Source organism: Vidua chalybeata, chromosome 1 (genome assembly GCF_026979565.1).
Source record: "Vidua chalybeata isolate OUT-0048 chromosome 1, bVidCha1 merged haplotype, whole genome shotgun sequence".
In the NCBI taxonomy this organism is placed as follows: domain Eukaryota; kingdom Metazoa; phylum Chordata; class Aves; order Passeriformes; family Viduidae; genus Vidua; species Vidua chalybeata.
In genome coordinates, this window is record NC_071530.1 from 113,424,482 (window position 1) to 113,444,777 (window position 20,296).

The 20,296-nt window shown below is 34.9% G+C and overlaps 1 protein-coding gene across 3 annotated transcripts in view; it reads right to left on the reverse strand.

Moving 5' to 3' along the window:
- Window positions 1-20,296, reverse strand: part of RB1CC1 (RB1 inducible coiled-coil 1) — a 65,284-nt gene that overhangs the window by 29,905 nt on the left and 15,083 nt on the right. For 2 of the 3 annotated variants that reach the window (XM_053939941.1, XM_053939932.1), the window contains exons 4-9: window positions 18,125-18,251; window positions 17,708-17,878; window positions 7,698-7,900; window positions 6,174-6,609; window positions 2,084-2,254; window positions 110-294 (exon numbers count right to left, since the gene is read on the reverse strand). In XM_053939941.1, the coding sequence (XP_053795916.1) occupies window positions 110-294; window positions 2,084-2,254; window positions 6,174-6,609; window positions 7,698-7,900; window positions 17,708-17,878; window positions 18,125-18,251 (1,293 nt within the window). Of the gene's footprint in view, window positions 1-109; window positions 295-2,083; window positions 2,255-6,173; window positions 6,610-7,697; window positions 7,901-12,498; window positions 12,554-17,707; window positions 17,879-18,124; window positions 18,252-20,296 lie in introns of those variants that run through there. The other variant, XM_053939951.1, reaches the window with a different exon arrangement.

Genomic DNA, 20,296 nt, shown 5'->3' on the forward strand with positions numbered 1-20,296 from the left:
AGATATGTGCTCTTGACCTTTTTATAGTAAACATTTCCTTAAGACACACATTCCTTAAACAGCCTTGCTGCAAAGGGAAATATTATAAAGTTGTAAAGTTTTAACTTACTTCAGTCTGACTTGCAGATTATTTGCAAGCTCCTGTTTGGCAGTGGTACATTTCTGTTTAATATCTAACAGTTTTCTGTGATTAGTTAACATAATCATCAGCTGATTTGCATGACTCAAACACAAGTCAGGCAGCACAGAAGGATCTTTCAAGTTCTCAGCTCTCTTCTGATTAGCCAAAAATCCCTAGAGGAAGAGAGACATTTGTTACACAAGCTTTGTGACAATCAGAAAGTGTGAAAGTGATACATCTTCTCTAAGAATGCAGTAATTTTAACAAACTTACTGTAACCATTGAGAAGTATAACAGAATGATACATGGAGAAAGCAAATGCCAGAGCTGCTTTCTTTCCGTTCTATAATCCAGTCCAAATCAGTTTTGTTCCATTTTTCCCTACCAAATAGCTACCAACACAACCCTAACAGAACTTCACACAGCTAACCAACACGAGTGAAAGATCACAAAACTTAATGAGCAGAAGCATAGCTACTAGGATGGAAGGGATAAACCATCATTCTAACTTCTGCTAACAACCTTCTTCCCAACTTCTGGCATTTGAAAGTTTTAACATCAACTTAAAGCATGTTCAAAACTACTGTGGGCTAAAGAATTTGTATTTCTTGCATAAAGAAATTCACACATTAAACTAATTCTTCCCAAGAACCAAGATCAAGAGCCACACATCTTATTTGCATGTAGAGTGTCCCCTTAAATCATAAGTAAAGGAATAGACAATTTATAAAAGGAAATGGCAAAGATGAAGGTTTGAAAGCTGAAGTCCCTGCCAAGTCTCGAAAAGGTACAAATTCTGAATTTACAGTAGCATTTAAAAAAGGTGACAAAGTCTCTTTCCAGATGACTGTAAGGCTTCTCACTCCAAAGTGGGATTCATAAACTTGAGGTAGATTCTTTATCCAAGTGAAGGAGGAAAAAATAGCTAAAAGCACCACTCACAATATAGGGCAACCAAGCACAGGGATGGGAAGACTAGCTTAGCCGTCACGCTAAAGTCACTTGAGTTTAGCACTGACCTACAATATAAACACCATGAGACTGAGATTTAGCACAAATTTGCTTCTAAACTTACTCATTAAATTTACCTGGAGACAGGCTTGACTTTTAAATAATGCTGCCAAAAGTACTGGTTGTATCCACCTTCACATGCCAGACCGAAGAGGCAACAGGGAGCATGGTCCTACACAACTTTCAGCCCAGCACTGCCCTCCTCAAAAGGGGCCTCTAACCTCCCTCAAAATAGGGAGGCAAGATTGTTAATTTATTCCTACCAGTAATATATCAGTGTGCAAGCAGGAGTAAGAAACTCATGCCTTTTTTCAGAGTCCCAACTCCAAGGTCATGGTGAAAATCTGAACATCATCATGTATTGCCAAATAGACTTTTATTTACTTTCAGTAGCAGACAAGGCATTAAAGGACAATCCTAATTATCAAGATCACTGAAGCTCTTTACAGAAGCTGTATTTAATAAATTTCATATGATACTGAAGTGTTTGTTAAAAATAGGAGCTACATATTTTATATTTAAAATAGTCTTTAACTAAATTTCTTATCACTTAAAATGACACTGTCCAGTGAAGGCATACTACCTTTTCTCCTTACTACAATAATGATGATCAACTATTAACCTATTCCCCGATCCTGTATCACTGAGTGATAAATTACCAAGGATTCCGTATCTCCCTTCAAAATTAAAACTGATCTACTCAACTCTTACTAAAGTTCTGATTTTCTAGCTATAGCTTTAAACCATGTAAAAACATGACAGCAAAATGTAAAACCCACTAATATTTAAATGTCAAATTATTATGAAATAGCACCTTATTGACCAACCCCAGTGTGATATGTTAAAAACTACCGTGCATAAAGACATGCAGTTAGTTCATTGTAACTTTAACACCATACACATATCAAAACCCTGCCATCTTTCAATGTTGCACACACAACTGTGTATTACCTGAGCAAGTTCTTTTTGTTCATTCACCAGTCTGCTGCAGCTTGCTATCATCTGGTCCAATGCATAGAGTCTATCCTCAAGACCTTTAATAGCCTTCATGTTCTGATTATCTAGTTTGGCGATAGTTTGGTGACATTCTGCCAGAAAGGGTTGGATGATCCTTGGATCAAGCTAAAAAAAGAAATTTATTAGTAGTTGACACACTGAGAGGTGATTTAAGTTAGCTAAATGAGGCTGTTTTAACCTCAATATTTTCCTTTTTTTAACCTCAATATTTTCCTTTTTTTTTTTTTTTTTTTAAAGTCTAATGTATGGCTACATCTACCTGTTTCAGAATTCTCAGTAAATTAGTCTGTGGATTCTATATCACAGCATGAATTTTTCTGAAGTATTCCAACCAGACCATCAGAGCAATGTGGATCCTTATAAAGGGAAGGGACACTGGTTGAGGGGACAAATTGAGGTGCAGGGAAAAAAGGCACTTGATAGCTAATGGACAGTCTGACCTGTGACAGAGTCCATACAGCTGGAATCAAAACCAGTCATGAATGTTGCAGAAGGGGGGGTAGTGAGAAAAAGATGCAAGAACCGTCAATCTTTTCCCACTAAATGAGTGTTTTAATTGACTACTTAAAAAAGTAAGTAATTTCTAAGCAACTGGAAAAAAAAACATGGAAAACTAGTATATTTGTCATACTTTTAACTAGAGGTTTTTTCCCCCGTAACAAAAACACATTTTAAAAGTTGTTGCATAATATTCCAGAAAAGGAGAAGTATTTGAAACATTAAGAGTCTACCAATGTCCACAGATATTAAGGGTGGCTCTTCATACTTCACTGTTAAGAGTACTAAATTAAAATAAGAGTTCTAGACACAACATAGGTAATTGCTACTTATGAAGGTCAGAGTTTAGTGTAAACCTGAAATATGTTAGTTAAGAACATAGTAAAAATCATTAGGTGATAGCAGAAGATGAACAAATTTGCCCAGATTTATCCAAAATTGTCATCTCTTACAAGAAAATCCAGTGAAAGGGATGCTATTTGTGAGGTCACACTGGCTGTCACAGCACTGGCTTCTTTCATCAACATGCAGGGTTTAAGCCACTTACAGAGCACACAAATCAACCTCCATCCTCAAAAAAAAGCATTTATTTGACTCAGTAGTAACATAAAGAAAAGTGTATTTTCTCCTCAATCTACTATTTAACTAGGTTTTCATACACAGCACTTAATTCTGGAAACAACCTTCTGGGGGAGGTAGAGAGGAATCTGGAGAGAAGAAGCATTAAAAATTAAGGAGCAATTATAAAGAACAGGTCTTCCATTTCAAACAAACAAACAACAATCAAAAACTGCATGGGAAAGTACCAAAACCTAGTAGTAGCCGAGAACTCCTTAAAATAAACAATAACTGCTGTTATTAATGTGACAAAATACATCCAAATTCTCTGAATGCAAGGATTAATTTTTCATATGTGATGTCTTCTGAATCTTGGTCTTTTCTCAAGTAATTTTTCCACCTTCAAGAAACAGTAACAGAAGTATTTAACCAGATGGATTGCACAGGATCATCTTCACTGCCATGCTATTGAGGATTACTCCCTAAGACATCCTGAATTAGTCCACTACAGCATCCAGAAGAGTTTCTTAACAAACAAAATACTAAAGAACAATATGGTGTTTTATTCCTCTTTTGACCTTCTTGAATTAATGGTGTTTTATCTCTTTTTACAAAGAATGGCTATACCTCTCATTCTTTTCTTATTTATTTCCTCCATCTATTCTTTTCATCCCATCTTTAACCTAATTGCATCGGTAGGATCCATCTCTACTTTCACTGGTAGATAATACCGCTCTTTTCATCTTTTAAAACTATCTTCCATTTCTAGCCTCTTACTTAAATGGCTACAACAGCACTTAACAAAAACATCTGGTTAGCTCCTACTTACCTAGTGCTTTTACTGCAGCCAAGGTTTCTGCAATTAGAGTGCCCTTTTGTAGAAACATCTAGAGGCTAGAACCATCAGAAACTTAGCAGCACTCTGTGCAACACACCAATTATGTCAAGACTACCAGTACCGAATGTATAAACCTCTTACTCTTGTGCTTTAAGCTTTCAGGAAAATCTTACCTGAATTCAGTTTTTGAAATAAGAATTGCAATCACAAACCATTTGTGTGGCTCGTATTTCCAAGAAGGAAAGGGCATGGGGAGAATGCAGGCAAAACAATTTTAAAAAGTTTTATTCTGTTTTTATATTAAACTGTCACCCCAAATGAATATTAAAAGAAAAATTATGTTGCAAGATATTTATTTAGGATTTTCTTTTCCTTTTCAACTGCAGGCCACTTCTGTTTTCAACTAATTCTAAACCAATGGTAAGCAAAGATTCAATGCTTTGTCTGCTTTTGCTGCTATCAAAACAATGTAAATTAATGTTTTCCTATGGAGAATCACAAACTCATTACTTCAAAGCTATGGGGTTTTTTTGTGGACCAAAATGGATCAGGACTGATCAATCACAACTACTCTGGTGATGGCCAGAATATTCTGACTGAAACACTTTCCCTACCTGCCAATTCTGCTTATGCCATGAATACAAAAAGAAACTTCATTTTCTGTATGTTCAATCACAATTTTTCCCATAAAAATTGACTGCAGTTACAAAACAATTACAATAGTCAAAATAAAGGATTTCTGCCTAATCTTAGATAAGACAAGGATAGAAAAGACAAGTACAAGACAGCACCTCTGAAACATGTGATATACGTCAGATAAGACTATAAGCTGAGCAAAAAAGGTAGAGTATGCACTTAAAGTATTCTTAACATTTCTGTGTCTTTTGGAACTCTATAATTTATTTGGAAGTAATTGTTTAATATCCATCTCTTCAAATATTGATTTTTAAAATTTTTAGAACACATCTGTGTTCTGTTAACATTACATAGAAATTGAATTTATTGTCTCACAACTCATCTAGTGGGTTCTGTTACTCTTGTTTTATAATAGTAGAAAGTACCTTATAGCATTACTGAACAGACAGGATGGAGGACTGTCTCAGACTTCAGCCATTAGCAAGTCTTTAGCACACAAAATCAACTCTTGTTTTTGCTAAAGAAAAAAAAACTTGTCACATCCAATCTCTTCTTAGCCTTTTCTGCAGTACTAAAATCTTAGACAGCCCTTAAAATTAAGCCAAATTCTCCAATTAATTTTAAGACAAAATCAAAATATCAATGTACAGAACTGCCCATACCATGATGTTCCCTACAATAGATGGGATTTAGAAATCACTGATTCAGTCTTCCAGTCCTACCTTACAGAGGAAATAAAGCGTCAAAGACAACAGGAATTGTTTTCTTTGTTCAAGGTATGTTGTGTTGTAATAGTATATTATACCTATGCAAACAAGACTAGATAAGGTAAGAAATATCAGCTACAGCAAAAGCAAAGAGAGAAGGAAAATAATAGGCAAAAGAATTTAAAAAGGTTATAATTCTCACTGATTAAAATATTAATTTTTAAAGTAAGGTGAGCACTGTTGTATTCTTCCAGCAGCAGAAATACAAACTGACTGACTGGGCCCTTCTGAGCACCTCTGTATCAGCTAATAAAGAAGGCTGAGATATAGATTATAAATTGATCCCAATTAACCATATAAATTTTTTCTATATTTTAATAAAGGCTTATCTATTTTGAGCTCAAAGAGCATTAATTTTGGTCCAGGAAAATCTTTATTTTTATTATAAATGTAGTTTCTATGAAAAAGGCAAAGAAATAATAGTAGTGTCACTTTACTTATATGCTACAATAAATGGCTATTTGAAATGTAAGCAAGATAACAAGCATTCATAAAATTATACATCTTCCTAAAGATCAAATTCTTAACATCCAAACTCATAAAACACTTCCCCCACTTATCCCTCCTCAGTCTCTGCTTTGGCTTTAATTCAGAAAGTTATTTGAGAAACAAGTTACAAAAGAGTTGAGTCAGTCAGTTCAAAAGCACCTGTATCTGGAAAAAAAAAAAAAAAAAGCAGCAGCCTTCAATGCAATGCAATTTGATGTTAAAAAAAATATTAACTTACCCTGCTCATGGAATCAAAACATTTTCTGACCAGGGATTCAACATCATTAGGTCTATCTTGAACATTTATCCAGTCTAACAAAGACACATTGAAGGAAGGCTGATCATCATCTTTCAATTCTACTGACATTTCATTGTCCTGGACAGTAGCATTTTGACCAGATTCCTTATCATCTTTTACATTTTCAGGATCTGTGCCTTCCAAAGCTGAATGTTCAACTGACTTGCAAAATGACGCTAACATTGATTTACTGTTCACTTTAGATACATCAGGATAAAGCACCAAATCAGCAGATTTCCCATCCTCAGTTTCTTCACTTTCTGCTCCTCCATGTTCAGGTGAAGACTCCAGTCTTCCTAAACACTCTCTGTAACTATATCTTGTTAGGCACTCCAGCAGTGGTATCTTGGCCATGATAGAAACAGCAGAACCCAAGCTTTTTTAAAAAAGTGAAAAGAAAAAACCCATCAATATCTAGAAGCCAACACAACATGAAATCTTAGTTTAAAATCACCCACAATATGAACTGTTATTCATCTTAGAATTGAAGCAGATTTTGAAATTATTTTGCAACTACTCTTTAGAACTTCAGTGCTGAATATCAACATCATGGAAGGACAACTAAAGAAGCCAAAGTTTTTGCTCTCTTCTACTGCTGAATATGCTATCTTCTACACCTCCAAGCTTATAGTGAATGAAAAAAAGCGATAAAGAGAGACACCCACTTACTTCTTTCTTTAAACGCACAACTGGAACTTACGTCTCCTATCTGCATGAATATCAACACTTCTTATCAAAGCTTTGACTGTCCTCTGTCTGACTATTTTTGCAGAGTTTGAAGTTTCTATTTGGTAAAAGCTATGAAGCTCAGGGGTTTTTTTAAGACAAAACGTATTTATGGTTTATTTTTTTAAGGATCCAATATCCATTTATAGTCTATTAAGCAAAGCACTCATAGAAATACCATAATACTACAGTGGCTACAAAGATATAGAAGATTTTCTTTGAAGTAACACCCAGAGTTTGCAGGACACAAGTACAGATATATACACATACACACAATAGCTAAATATCTACACACATGCCCCCCATCCCTTTCAAAAGTATAGAAATTCACTCAAAGTTTATGCTATGACTTCATACTTTCAACACAGATTGTAATTCTAAATATCAGTTCAAGTCATTAAAAGCCAATTAATTCCAAAGTGTAAATAGGTATTTAAAAATATTAATGTCTAAATTTGTTATCCAACTTTTTGTAGTGCACATTTGGAATGACTCCAGCTCTTAAGCAGCTGTACATTAACAAGCTTATCTTCCATGTAATTCAATACAGGTTTTTTCGTGCTGACAAATACAAGGAAAAATGTCATTTAAAAAAAGTCACTAGCATAGAACAAAAAGAATGTCCTCCATGACACAGAATCAAAGACATGTTTGATTAATCAGAATAAGCACCAGACATAAAACACTTTAAAAAACTAAGTTTAAAATTGAGTAAATCGAATTTAACAGCAAACCTACTGTGTAAGTTTCAATTTGATATCCTCTATGGACTGCAAATAGCTTGAATACACATTTTCAAACTTGAAAAGCAGCTTTTGGTAAGAGTATGTACAATCTTCCAAGTTGGCCATTATAGCAGCCCAGCCTTGATGCTGAAGATGTTCATCATGTACAAGACCTTCACAAAAGGAGCAAAGCTTCTTGGCAACCTCATACATTTCCTGAAAAAACAATCAACAAAATACTAATCAGGCTGTTGTTGTAACTTTATTGAAGATATTAACATAAAAGCAAGAAATGTAGACAGATAAAAGTTGTACATCTTAAAACTTCTTAAAAATTTTTTTTAAAAAATTTAAGAATAAAGGAAGTTAATTAAATGACAAAAATGTATGTACTATTTACAGAGAGGAGAACTCTTCATAACAGAGAGGTGAAAACTGTAGTTCCAAAACCACCTTATAAAATTAATTAAATGCTGATAATATAAAATATTCAGGGTACACACACACAATTAATAACCCTCATACTAATAATATGATAGAAAAAATTGGCAATCAAGGTCCAATAAGGAGACACTTTTGATGAGCCAAGCAGAAGCTCAGAACAAGACAATAAAATGCACAATCAGTGAGCAAAAAGCACAGGTGGATCAGGTACAAGAAGACATGCATGAGGAAACAGCAGGGCAAATAATTTAAGTCTTTCATTGATTAATAAACCAGATGCAACATGATGAGCAGCAGTACAGTGTCCACAAAACTCTAAAACATACCCTGAAACTTGGCATCTACAAACCATTGTGGAATTTTTTCTGTTAAACTAGATGACATAGAGGCATTGTACTGCCACAATAGGGTGAGAATTTACTGCCCCACTTGGAAAAGTTAAAACAGAGGTCTACATATGGCAATTACCAGATCTTAAAAATCATGTACTAACAGCAATGCCCATTATAATAAATTCCAAAGTTTCAACTAGTAGGAAGAGAAACTATTTTAAGGTTAGGAATTTAAGAAAAAGGCTTTTCCCCTAAAAGGGCCTACCAAAAAATAAAATCAAAAAGTAATAAAAAAGGCACACAATAAATCCTTCAGGTCAAAACATTACCAGTAACAGACTCCTTGAAAAATACTTTACTGGACACACCTGTACTTTAGGTTTTAGCATCTATCTAACCTACAAGAAATAGGTCTTTTCACTTTTTGCAGGTTGAGCATGCTGTTAAACCAGGACCGAACACAACTCCCCTGTCCCATCATGCATGTGAGAAAACCATGCATGGAAAAACAAGTTATACAAAATACAGTGACAAAGCAGTGTTAAAAACCTAACACATCCGTCTATTGCAGAATGCATTTGCTGCTGAACACATGGTTAGCAGCACATATGCACACTCAAAAAAATTTAGGGACCAACAACACTTACATTTTGAAATAAACCACAAAACTACATGGCATTTTAAACAAACATTTCACAATTCATACTGACAAAACCTGAAAGTTATGATCATCCTCCCTGTTTCAGAAGTCCAAGCCATGTTTCAGGCAGCATGACAAAATTCTACTGTCCTTCAAATCACTGATAGCTAAGCTATGAACAGATGAATGATGAATATTCAAAACAGTTCTATATGCAACTCCAACAACATCCTAAGCTATTAATACAAATTCTTATTACTCTGCAGTAAAGGTGGTATTTCTCTTTTTGTTTTCTGAACTTTGGCAGCTTCCTGTGCATGTGAGAATGATGATTTCCGGTTTGAAAAGAGTGATTATTTTAATTCCGGCAGGTACTCTTGATTCCTAAGTCCAAAATCAACCAATAATACATGGAATGGTATCCAGACATTGCTGAAATCTACAAGTCATCTTCTCCAGACCATCCCCAGTTTGGCTGTATAATTTAAATGTACATAAGTTGACAAATGCAATATTGACCTGAACATTTGAACATTTTACTTTTTATATTTTTTTATACTTTTGTATACAAGTTATTCAAAGGCAAATTGCACAGCATATAAAAAAAGCAGAATTACTGCTTCCTCAGGTATCATATTAAGTGCCAAAAGAACAGGCTGGTTTACCCTAACATATACTAAAAAAGTATACCAATAATATGAAGCTGAAAAGGTAACTGAATGTCTCTGCTTCATTCAAATGTACATCCTGGAAATGTACAAAACATTTTACTTTCAACTTACAAAAATCATTCTCTCTCAAAGTCTACCTTCCACCAAATGAGGAGCCATACCACTCCAAACCACTATGAGCCACAGTTCCGGTAGAGTGAGAGAACATACAAGAACACACATTAATTTCAAACAGTTTAAAACAACATAAGCCACCTATAAAATCAAAACAAATCATCAAGTCTTTTAAAGTTCCTCTCAATGAGTATCAACCAGATAAAGACTGGACTCAGCTGTTTCTTTAAATGCCCTAAGTAGAAGTTTTTGCCAGTTCTGTTTTCCTTTGGACAATCTCACTTAGCACAGCACAGCTCATGTGTTTAACACGTTAAAATATGCACTAGGCTTCATATGACCAAACTTTCCACCCTGAGACATGGTGTTAACTAGTGGGCAATGTTTGCTTTTTCAGCTAGATATATTTATTGTGTTCACAGTAGAAGTCTAAAGTTACAAGCAAGAGCTGCCCTATGAAATTTTATTATATGTCACTTTTGATATTTATTTTAGAACTTAAGTGCTGCTAATTTTTTAGTTTTAACAAGCTTGTTTCCCCAGCAAAACACTTTCAAACATAAAACAAGTTACAAGCAGAAAAAAAAAAATCCTCACAATTGAGATCACTTGTTACCCAACTGAAAACTGAAAACTGACACTCTGTATCTAAGAGTCTAACCTGGGGCAATTTACTCAAATTTAACCAAACCAGGAGTCTAGCTCCTAGAAAAGCAAGGGTCAACAGTATTTCTAAGAGTAGCAAAGAATGTTTGTTAATTTTTCAGAAACCTTTTAACAGAAGGACATTCTAATAAGTGTCAGTATCTCTTGTATAAACAGATACATGCCCAAAGGAACGATTATATAAAAATACCCCAAGGCCATCTAAGTATGCAACCAGGTATTCATTGTCAGATAAGCTGCAGCTTCTTAATGTATACACAGGAGATGTGGACATTAAAATAAAATAAAAATTCCCTTATGAAAGCCATCATTAATATTGTTCATAAATCACCTCAATCATAAGCCTTGAGACATACTATCTCTCAGAGGCAGATTTTTTTTTCTGAGCTAACTCTGAGATCAAAATTCATTAGCTAAGTTTCTTTTAAGTAACTTGTTTTCAAAGTTATCCATATGCTAACAGACTACAAATCAGATTGTACCAATGAACAGACATGTTTCAGGGCACATATGCAAGCTATTACAATAGCATACCATATTATCATTCTCTCAAAGTTATTTTTACATGTGCCAAAGAAATTCCGTCTAGGTGGTGGGAGGCAAAGAAGAGAATTATGTCAGCATGGCTTGCAATTAGAGTCCACAGAAACACAGTAGCTCTTTTGATGCTGGTTTCTTAAGCCCTATCATGAAATAAGCTCATTTCATTAAATAGTGAAGAAAATTACTCTGAATTCAAGAGGTTCCAAACAGATGGTTCTAATGAAGGTCAAACCACATGGAGTAACTATTTGTCCACATGCCAGAATTGTTTCAGACTTAGACTATACTAAGCAGATACTAGTGCATACAAGAAGAATACTATGTTAAACCATTCTTTCATTTGTTTTGTTTCAGTCATCCTGCTTTCAAAATGTGAAAGCATGCAGCAAGAAAACACAGCAGAGAAGTTGTTTTGTATCCTTTGGAGTATCTATGTAAATTTATTTTCTTTAAAGTTATGAAATTAAAAGCTACACAAATGTACCTTTCTTATTTTGCCATCACTTCTGAAATAAACCTTCAGGTGCTGTGGCTTGTTCTTCCTACATGCTGTCTACCTCCATAGACAACATTTTTGTGAGAGATCTCAGGCTACTTTAGAAGGAACTAGAGCAATTTATTTTATATTACTGTATGGCTCTATACAAGAAAGAATTAAGTAGCTCTTTGCTAAATAAAGCCTAAAAACTGAATTATATCAAGCACAGAAGTAAAGGCCTGCAATCTAACATATGTTATAATGCTTCTCAGTAAGGTTGCCAGCTCCAGCACAGAAAAGGAAGCCTGCCTAACAACAGGCTTGCTTTTGTCATTGACTATTCACAGACGCACTCAAGTCTTACTGGCAGACACCCAACTGTTCACAGAGCACAAAAGTTAACTTCAGTTGCCTTGTAGGGCTACGTTCATCCTACAGCGGTACAGCAACATATCTAGAACACCAATCACCTCACTGCACACTGGAATGAGGACCTAAAAGAGCATCACTACCAGAACATGAATACCAAGAGCCAGATTAATCCCCATGTGCTGTTATGTTGAATAGTAAATAATGACATCTTCACTATCCAATTTTTTTAAGAAATCCACAGGGCCATCAGAATGCATTTAATCTTTGGCTGGGTGTTGTAATGGAGTGTGCAGTTATTATTTCCTTTGAGAATTACAACTTAATTTCGGTGATTTTTCTGATGAAGAATCATCTTATAATTAATTCTGTTTTCTAGGTTTCAACCAAAAATCAGAGAAGCAACAAATTGTGTTTTATTTAAAGCAGAAATTAACTGGTGAAGTATTTAGGATTAATTTCAAGGCTGTCTCTGCATCCTACTGTCATAGCTCTGCTCATCTGAATGAGCAAAATCTGACAAAGGTCTGTTTGTCTTAAGTGGTCTTTGGACTTACCTCTAAAGAACAAAAGTTCTCAGGAAATGCAGGGTTCTTTCCGTTCTCTAAAACCCTGTGGTAGAAGGAAATAAGTCAAAGTCCTCTATTGCCATGTGTCTGAAATCCTGTGAAAGGGACTCCTTACAGGTTTTCAATCACCATAAAAATCAACCTCAGACCAATAAAAATGATCCTTGGAAGTAAAATTTCAAGAACTTACACACTGCAACAGCAGATAAACGCTTTCACAACAAGGAACTGTTACCTTGTTTACCAAAATTAGTAACCAAGACCATTATCTCTAATACATACACAGCTATAACATGAACTTATTAAATTAAGATACACTTCAACATTTAAGTTTCTAAAACCTGTAATTGGAGTAGTTAACTTCTCTGTGAGGGAAGTGATATTTCATGGCAACTTCTTTCAGCAGACAGCTTAAAATTTCATTTTCCTTTAATATTGGTTATTTTTGGTGACTGCATCCTTTGGACATTTGTCCACACAGTTCATTACTTATTTCTGACTCAGAAAGTACTTTTTTCACCAGCATAGCAGAGTAGAAGTTATTTTTTAAGTCACAGATTAATTACTTTCTTCAGTACTGCTTTCACTAGCTCTCTCTGATATTATAAGCAGGTTTGGAGAAGTCAAGTTGACAGAACTTCCCTAAAAAAAAATTAGAAGCGACATAAACCACTACAGTCAGGGAGTCAAACCATGGTATAAGGTAAGCATTGGCTTCCACTAGCTTGATTGCAAGTCACCCAACTCTTTTCTTTCTGATCAATTTTATAAAAGCTTAATCTAAAGTTTTGGTTACAAAGGTCAAAAAAAAAAAAAAAAAAAAACCAAAAACAAAAACAAAACAAAACAAAAAAAAAAAACCTAGAGTAGCATTTAGAAGGATCTACCTTAGAGTAAATCTTTCATTATACCTTGGGATAAACTAAAACCCATTTTACCTCACCCTACTCAATTACTTTAAAAGATTGAGAAGAACATTAATATTTTAAAATAATTCTTTCCAGAGAGTCTCAAAGCAACTTTCTAGTAGAAAAGAGCATTTCTCTAAATAGTAGATCCACAGCTTTCAGGAAGCATGACTATACTTCTTGGCTTAAATACCTGAAGCATTTGAAACTAAAATGAGAATGATCTATGACTACGTACTATGACTACAGTCGTGGTTTTACACAACCAAATGAAATGACCACACAGTGTCTCATCCTCATTTCCACTTCTCAGAGAAGAACTGACAGGAATTGACAGTTTGATCATGACAGCAGCAGCATCCCATGAAGTGTGAAACATACCCACTCACAAAAATTTCAATATCCTTCTCGGACAAATGACATGGGAGCTTCAGTTAGATCACAAAAAAAATCATAGTATTAAAAAAAAAAAAAATCCTTTCCTAAAGGCTAAGCTACCAGGAATTATTTTAAGTAGTGGTGTTAAAAGACCATAAGATCGACACAATACAGGCTATTGCACAATATACTGTGTAGAGAACCGCTTGTTTTCTCAGCTGGTATGCACGTAACTTTTTGCAAACACTGTGTGCACCTCATTGTCCACATATTGCAGCTCAAGGCAAGAACTGCTCAACTGCAAGAAAGGTCGGATACCAGGCTAGTTGTAAAAAAGGCAACCTGGAACCCTTTAGGGAGAGACATCTCAAATATAAGTTTTTAGCCCAAGAGAAACCAGAATGCCAAGACATAAAATGAAAACAGGCTCAGAAAGTTGATTTAACTGATCTTTTTAAAAAAAACATATGAACAAAGACACCATATTGCAAATGACAAAACCTGTGGCAAGAATTTCAGTTTAAATGGTGACAGATGTAGCTTCTTTAAAGCTACCTGATCTTTGTGCTGCAAATTCTACACAATGAGATCACAGGTAGTGAGCAGGAACTTAAGAAAATCTGTAATAGATGTTAAAATCATGAAAACAGAAAGAAACAGAAAATGGATGTATGACAAACACAGTACCACGGAAAACCAAATTCAAGATACATTCCCCACAGGAATAATTTTTGGTTATGAGTTATGAAATCTGAAAAATGATTGTAACTTTTTGGATGTAACTTTTTTTACTTTCGATGTAAATGAGTGTTAATTGTATGTTTGCAACTTCCTGTCAAGTCTGATTTTAAAGGTCATATCCTATAGTCTCTGGGCAGAGCAGATACCAGATTAAATAGAAACAAGTAGATACCAAATATTCTTCCCTTCTTTTAATATTTACAAATCACTGCTTCGTGTTGTTGACAAGAACAGGTAAGACTTTTTCATGAGCAATATTTTAGAATGCAACCTTTATTTTCCTACTACATACTATATTATCATATAATAGCACTCATATTAGTAGTAAATATTAATTAATCAAATTTAATTATTAAAATGCTCTAAATAATTACAACAGGCAAAAACCTCTCCATCATCAAGTACTGCCATTCTACTTTTCTGGTAAAGCAGGTTACCATTTCTCTAGAAATAATAAAAAGAAAGCTTGGATTATTTTGCAGGAACTCTCCCATACAGTACTCTCAGTGTGGCTTTGGGTGCATCAATCACACAACCACAGAGGTTCTCAGCCTTTCTTGCTCTCCCCAGATCTTAATCAATTTTGAGAAGGATTACTATCCCATGCTCCTTCTTCCTCCCAGGCAAGAGGCTTATGGTGAACCTTGGAGAAGATTAATGCTCTAACCACATTCCCAGTTCTCCCTCAGTTTCTTCTGAATTACTGTTCAATATTCTTCAAGCAGGCATCATGAAATACTACTTTAGTACAACACTACAATACTTCTTTATACAGTTTTCACACCTTGGTACATCTAAAAATCACAACAGACTATTTACTAATCTTCTATTATATATGACAGATTTGTCAGTCCCCTGACATTCCAGAGAAATGCTCAAATCATTTTCACAGACTAACACAGAGCCTATGGCTTTAGAACATTTAAAATCTTGGATAAAATTAAATGTGGATGTAAAGGTGAGTCAGATTTAAGAATATTACTAGCTATTTAATCTTTAAATACATTTCCAAGTTTTTCATGAGAAAACAAATACCATTACTATAACCATTTTATAAGCAGGGAAGAACTGTCAAAAGTGGGGAACAAATAATCTTCCTGAAAATAAATCTTCAGGCTAAAAATAACACCTGCATTCTACTTGGATCCATGTTTAAAGACAATTCCTTTCCCCGCTTCCCCCAATCCTGCAATACTACTAATAGGTGACACTAAATATGGAAAAAATTATTTTCTTCTTGCAAATCAACTCATAATCACTCTCTCTGTATAAAGCTTCCAGTCTGTACCTAAATTTTATAGTATTATAGGCCTGCCACCAGAATGTGAAAATAACTATAAATATGCCATTTAAATCTTTAGAAATATCTAAATAACATATTTAATGTTACTGAACACTGAAACAATGAAATAAACTTGCATGCACTGCATATCAATACAATCTTCAGAATCAAAGGGGGAAGATTAGGCATCACCAACAATTCTTTTCAAGTCTAAATAGGAGTATTTTTTATAAAAACTTGGAATAAAAAAAAGCTTACTCCAGAGGGACTAAGTATGTTCCATTGCTGTATAGTAATTTATTAAACTGAAAGCCAAATTAAGAATCTAAGAGCAGAAAACAGGGCACAGAACAGAGAAACCAGATAAAACAACTGTGAGAAACATTAGACTCAGTCTGAATATCATCACCTTTCACTTCCCTTACCCTCAAAAACAAAACACAAAGACTGTAGCAATTACTACAGCCCTCCCTTCACATCAAATCAATGTTAAGTGTTTAGAAGCTATCAATCTTGCTTACTTTTATAACCTCCTCATTACTTCACAAAGAATGGTTTTGAAGCACTTTCAGTTGCAGCTGGTAAACCAGAACCCTCGCTCTTCACAGAGCACAACTGAAAACCTCCTACTCCTTTGATATACACATTGATATCTGCTCTTGCCTATGACAGTCATATGACTCACAGACACCTAATAACTCAAGGTCCTATTTACAAAGTCAGCTGTAACTGTCAACAGGTGGGGGAGAGAGACAGAGTCTACTGGAGTCAATCCTTGTCTTAAATCAGACAGTATGTCATGGTCACATTATTTCACATTATTCAGGAGACCCTTCCCCCTCCTGACAGGCCAGGATGCCAAGGGGGAAACCAAAATCCCTGTCCTATATGCAACAGTTAACACTTTTCTCTAAATTCTGCTGTGTAGTATTAAACCCCAGCCACTTCAAGTGCTACATGTTCTTCTCAACTGCATTAAAGTTGTCACTGAAACTAAGAAATTTTATTACCAAGAAAAAAACATCACTATTCATTTTTGTGTGAACTGCCCCACTTAACTATTCTCCTGCCGCCAACCACTGGAATAATCTTTAGAGATATGAAAAATACTTAAACCATTTAAATGTAAAATTTCTAAAGAAAATGAGATCAGTTTTAATACAGAAATATAATCTGTAAAAATAAAATATTAACAGTCCAGCTACTGAAGGCATTGTGACAGTATCTTGAGCATGCAGCTGGTTTTTGCTGCATGCACACTTGGTATCTTACTGACCATGTTGCAGTGAGTGACTTCTCCCTATCAAAACAACACAGAAATAATCAAACTGGACTTCTGTTTGCAAGTAAATATATGCAATATGCAAGTAAGAGGCAGTATTCAATAATAAGCAACCTGAATTTTGGGAAAAAGCTTGGTTTTATTAATTCCTCACCAGTTGTTTAGACATAAAACATAAGCATAAAACAGAAGCTTGGCAAGATGCTTTTAAAAATTACAGTGTTAATCTTCTGCTTGAGTTAACATCGCTTTCAAAGTTACTTTTTTCATTTCAGGCTGCGGCAGACTGAGGACACTGAAAATAAGGCAGTGCATTAAGGAATGGTCCAAAGCAACCTGATCACTTTTGTTTTGTAAATACTGCAAACATACACATCCAAAAAGGTGCCTTACAGTACAGCTTTGAAAGAAGCTCTGAACATGCTGAAGAAGCAAGCACATTTCTCAAAACTTACCTTGAAACTATGAGACAAAGGCTCTGAAGAGCACATCCTCACTAATACACCATTTTTACTGCCTTTTGAAGAAACTATTTAATATTTTACACCAAGCTTTCCTTCTGATATATTTTCCTTTGGTGTGCAAATCCAGTAACAATCTACTTACCACAGCAAGCTGTGTTCGTGATGCTACTGTATGAAACACTGCAGGCATCATAAGAGATTCTTCAACTTTCAATTCCATCTCATTCTCTGCTGAAAACGTGGTTTTGGGGATAGCTGGTGGACGTTCACACAAGATCATTTCTTTGTTGAATAAAAAAATTGGGTTGGTGTCCTACACTCAAAAAGGAAACAAAACCAAACACTGAAGAAAGGCAACTTCCTGTTGAATTATCAATTATTTCCTCGTGTGGGTAACATGTCTTGAGAACAAGTTAAAATCTACACTTAGAAGCTGAATACATAAACACCTATTTCTCAAATGAAAGAAATCCAGCAAACTATGGAAAAAAAATTAAAAATTAATCTTTTTCTTCCCCTATAAATGAAAGTTTAGACTAAGAATGCAGCATGCACTTACTGTTCCAGCACTGTAACTACACACTCTTCTGTCTGGTGCCATACACTCTCCTCCATTGACAACCAGTACTTGGTGCTGAATGGCAATCTTATACTTTGTTTGAATTGCATGTTTCAGATCAGCCACACTAAAAAAAAAAAAAAAAAAAAAAAAGAGAAGTTGATGCTATCAGATTATTAATGTCTCTAATTTTACATATTTCTGTAAGAGACACTGGTGACTTGTCTGTGTCAAAGCAGAACATTTTTAAAAGAAATATTTTTATTCAGCACAAAGATGTATCTCTAAATTTTGTAAGTGATGTGATGTGTTGCATTCCAGTCAATACGCTATCAACTAAAAGAAAACAGTTTGCATTGCTGATAAGTCACCAGCAGTATTTTTTCCAAGATCTGTTAGCATGCTGAAATTCTGGATAAAGTCAGACCAAGCATTTAGGATAGCAACTGTAAAAGTCATATTGTGTTCCTTGAATTCATAGTTTATGACCAAACTGCTGACTTGCTAAGCCCCTAGAAGTCAAGACTATCAATGCTTCATTATTCACAACATAACCGCTAATAAACTATGACTGATTTACTGTACATGAAGTACCAGAAAGCACTTAACAATAACAGGAAATTCAACAACTGATACAACAAATTAATAAAAATATCACAGATTTTATAGAAACAGTATATCAATAGACCATTTCTGGTTTTAATTCACCAGCCTCACACGTTTAATTCTAGCTGATGACATCTTAACATTACTGCATATTTTGGACAGTTCTTGACTTTGTCATTAAGACACTTATAAACAGCAAAGTAAACAACAATTTACTATTCTGATACAGTTACTGACCCCAGGTAACATAACACACTGTGGCAACACCTGTGCAAAGGTATAAAAACGCTTCAGAATATGAAGTGAATAATATAAGCATCAGTAGTTTTGCTGCGACTTGCAGGAAACATTAAGTACTACTGTTACTTAAAAAAAGATCATAAAGATCTGTTATTTAAAACAACCATGATTCAGCATGATATCATAAATTCATTACAAACCTCTCATGAGCGCAAGCTTGTACTTGCTAGCTGTGTTACAGTAACCATGCACCTATCACCTCCACGGGCTTTAGGAAGATAACTTGGCTTGTCCATGTACAAGGAGATAGGCAAAGAACCCAATAAAGTTAGTCTTACTAGAAAATGCAAGCCTATACACGCAGATATACAGACTAAGCAGTTACACTGCTCAACTGAACAGTCTTTGATTTTGTGTGGTTCAGTTGCTGGAAAGCTTTCTCAAAGAATAATTCAACTGAGCAAAAAGTGGGCCCATAGCAAATTATTAAGAGCCTGGCATGGCAGCTTAGATGCTGCACCTCACTCACCTTGATTTAAAAATGTAATGTCTAAATGTATCGGACAGCTTACAGGGGTGGGGGCACACCCATAAATGACCCAGTAGAAACAGAATTGCTGGAACACTATTTCATGCTCAGTAATAGCCTGACTGTCAGCTGGCTTTAGAAAAGAGCACACAAAACAGTCAAGACAGTCTTTTTTCAGTCATGAAAATTACAAATAGGAATTCAGGAGAAAGGAAAAAGTGAATTAGGAAAAAAAAAAACATGGTAAAAATCTTTCTTACCCAATTACTTGCACACATTCATCACTAACAAACTATGAAGACAGCAGGTGAGCTTGGCTCTTGCTACTCCCAAGGTGTCTTGCACATGAGAACAATGAAAAATGATACAATACAAACTTCTCTAAAAAGCATCTATACATTTACAAGATGCTTTTAGCATGCAGTGAAAAGAAAATAGAAACATTAAATTTGTTGGGACTTAACCATGATCCTCTAATACCAATCATGCTTCAGGCAGTTGGGCATTCAGAAGTTCATGGTTTACATATAAAATCACGTAAAATAGGTTGGAGCCTTACAACATAGCACAAACCAACTTTTACCAATCTAGCTATGAGACAAAAAACTTCATGCCAATTCTTTAGCATCCAAAAACATTCCAGAGCACACATTTTCTTCAGAATGAGTGTACTGACAAGAGAAAGAACAACCTGCAGAACTCTCTCTATGATGCCAGACGGTAAAAAAATAAGCCCTTTCTAGAGAAATCCCAAATAAAATACTATTCAAAAAAAGGGCACAAAAGATCAGAAGTCC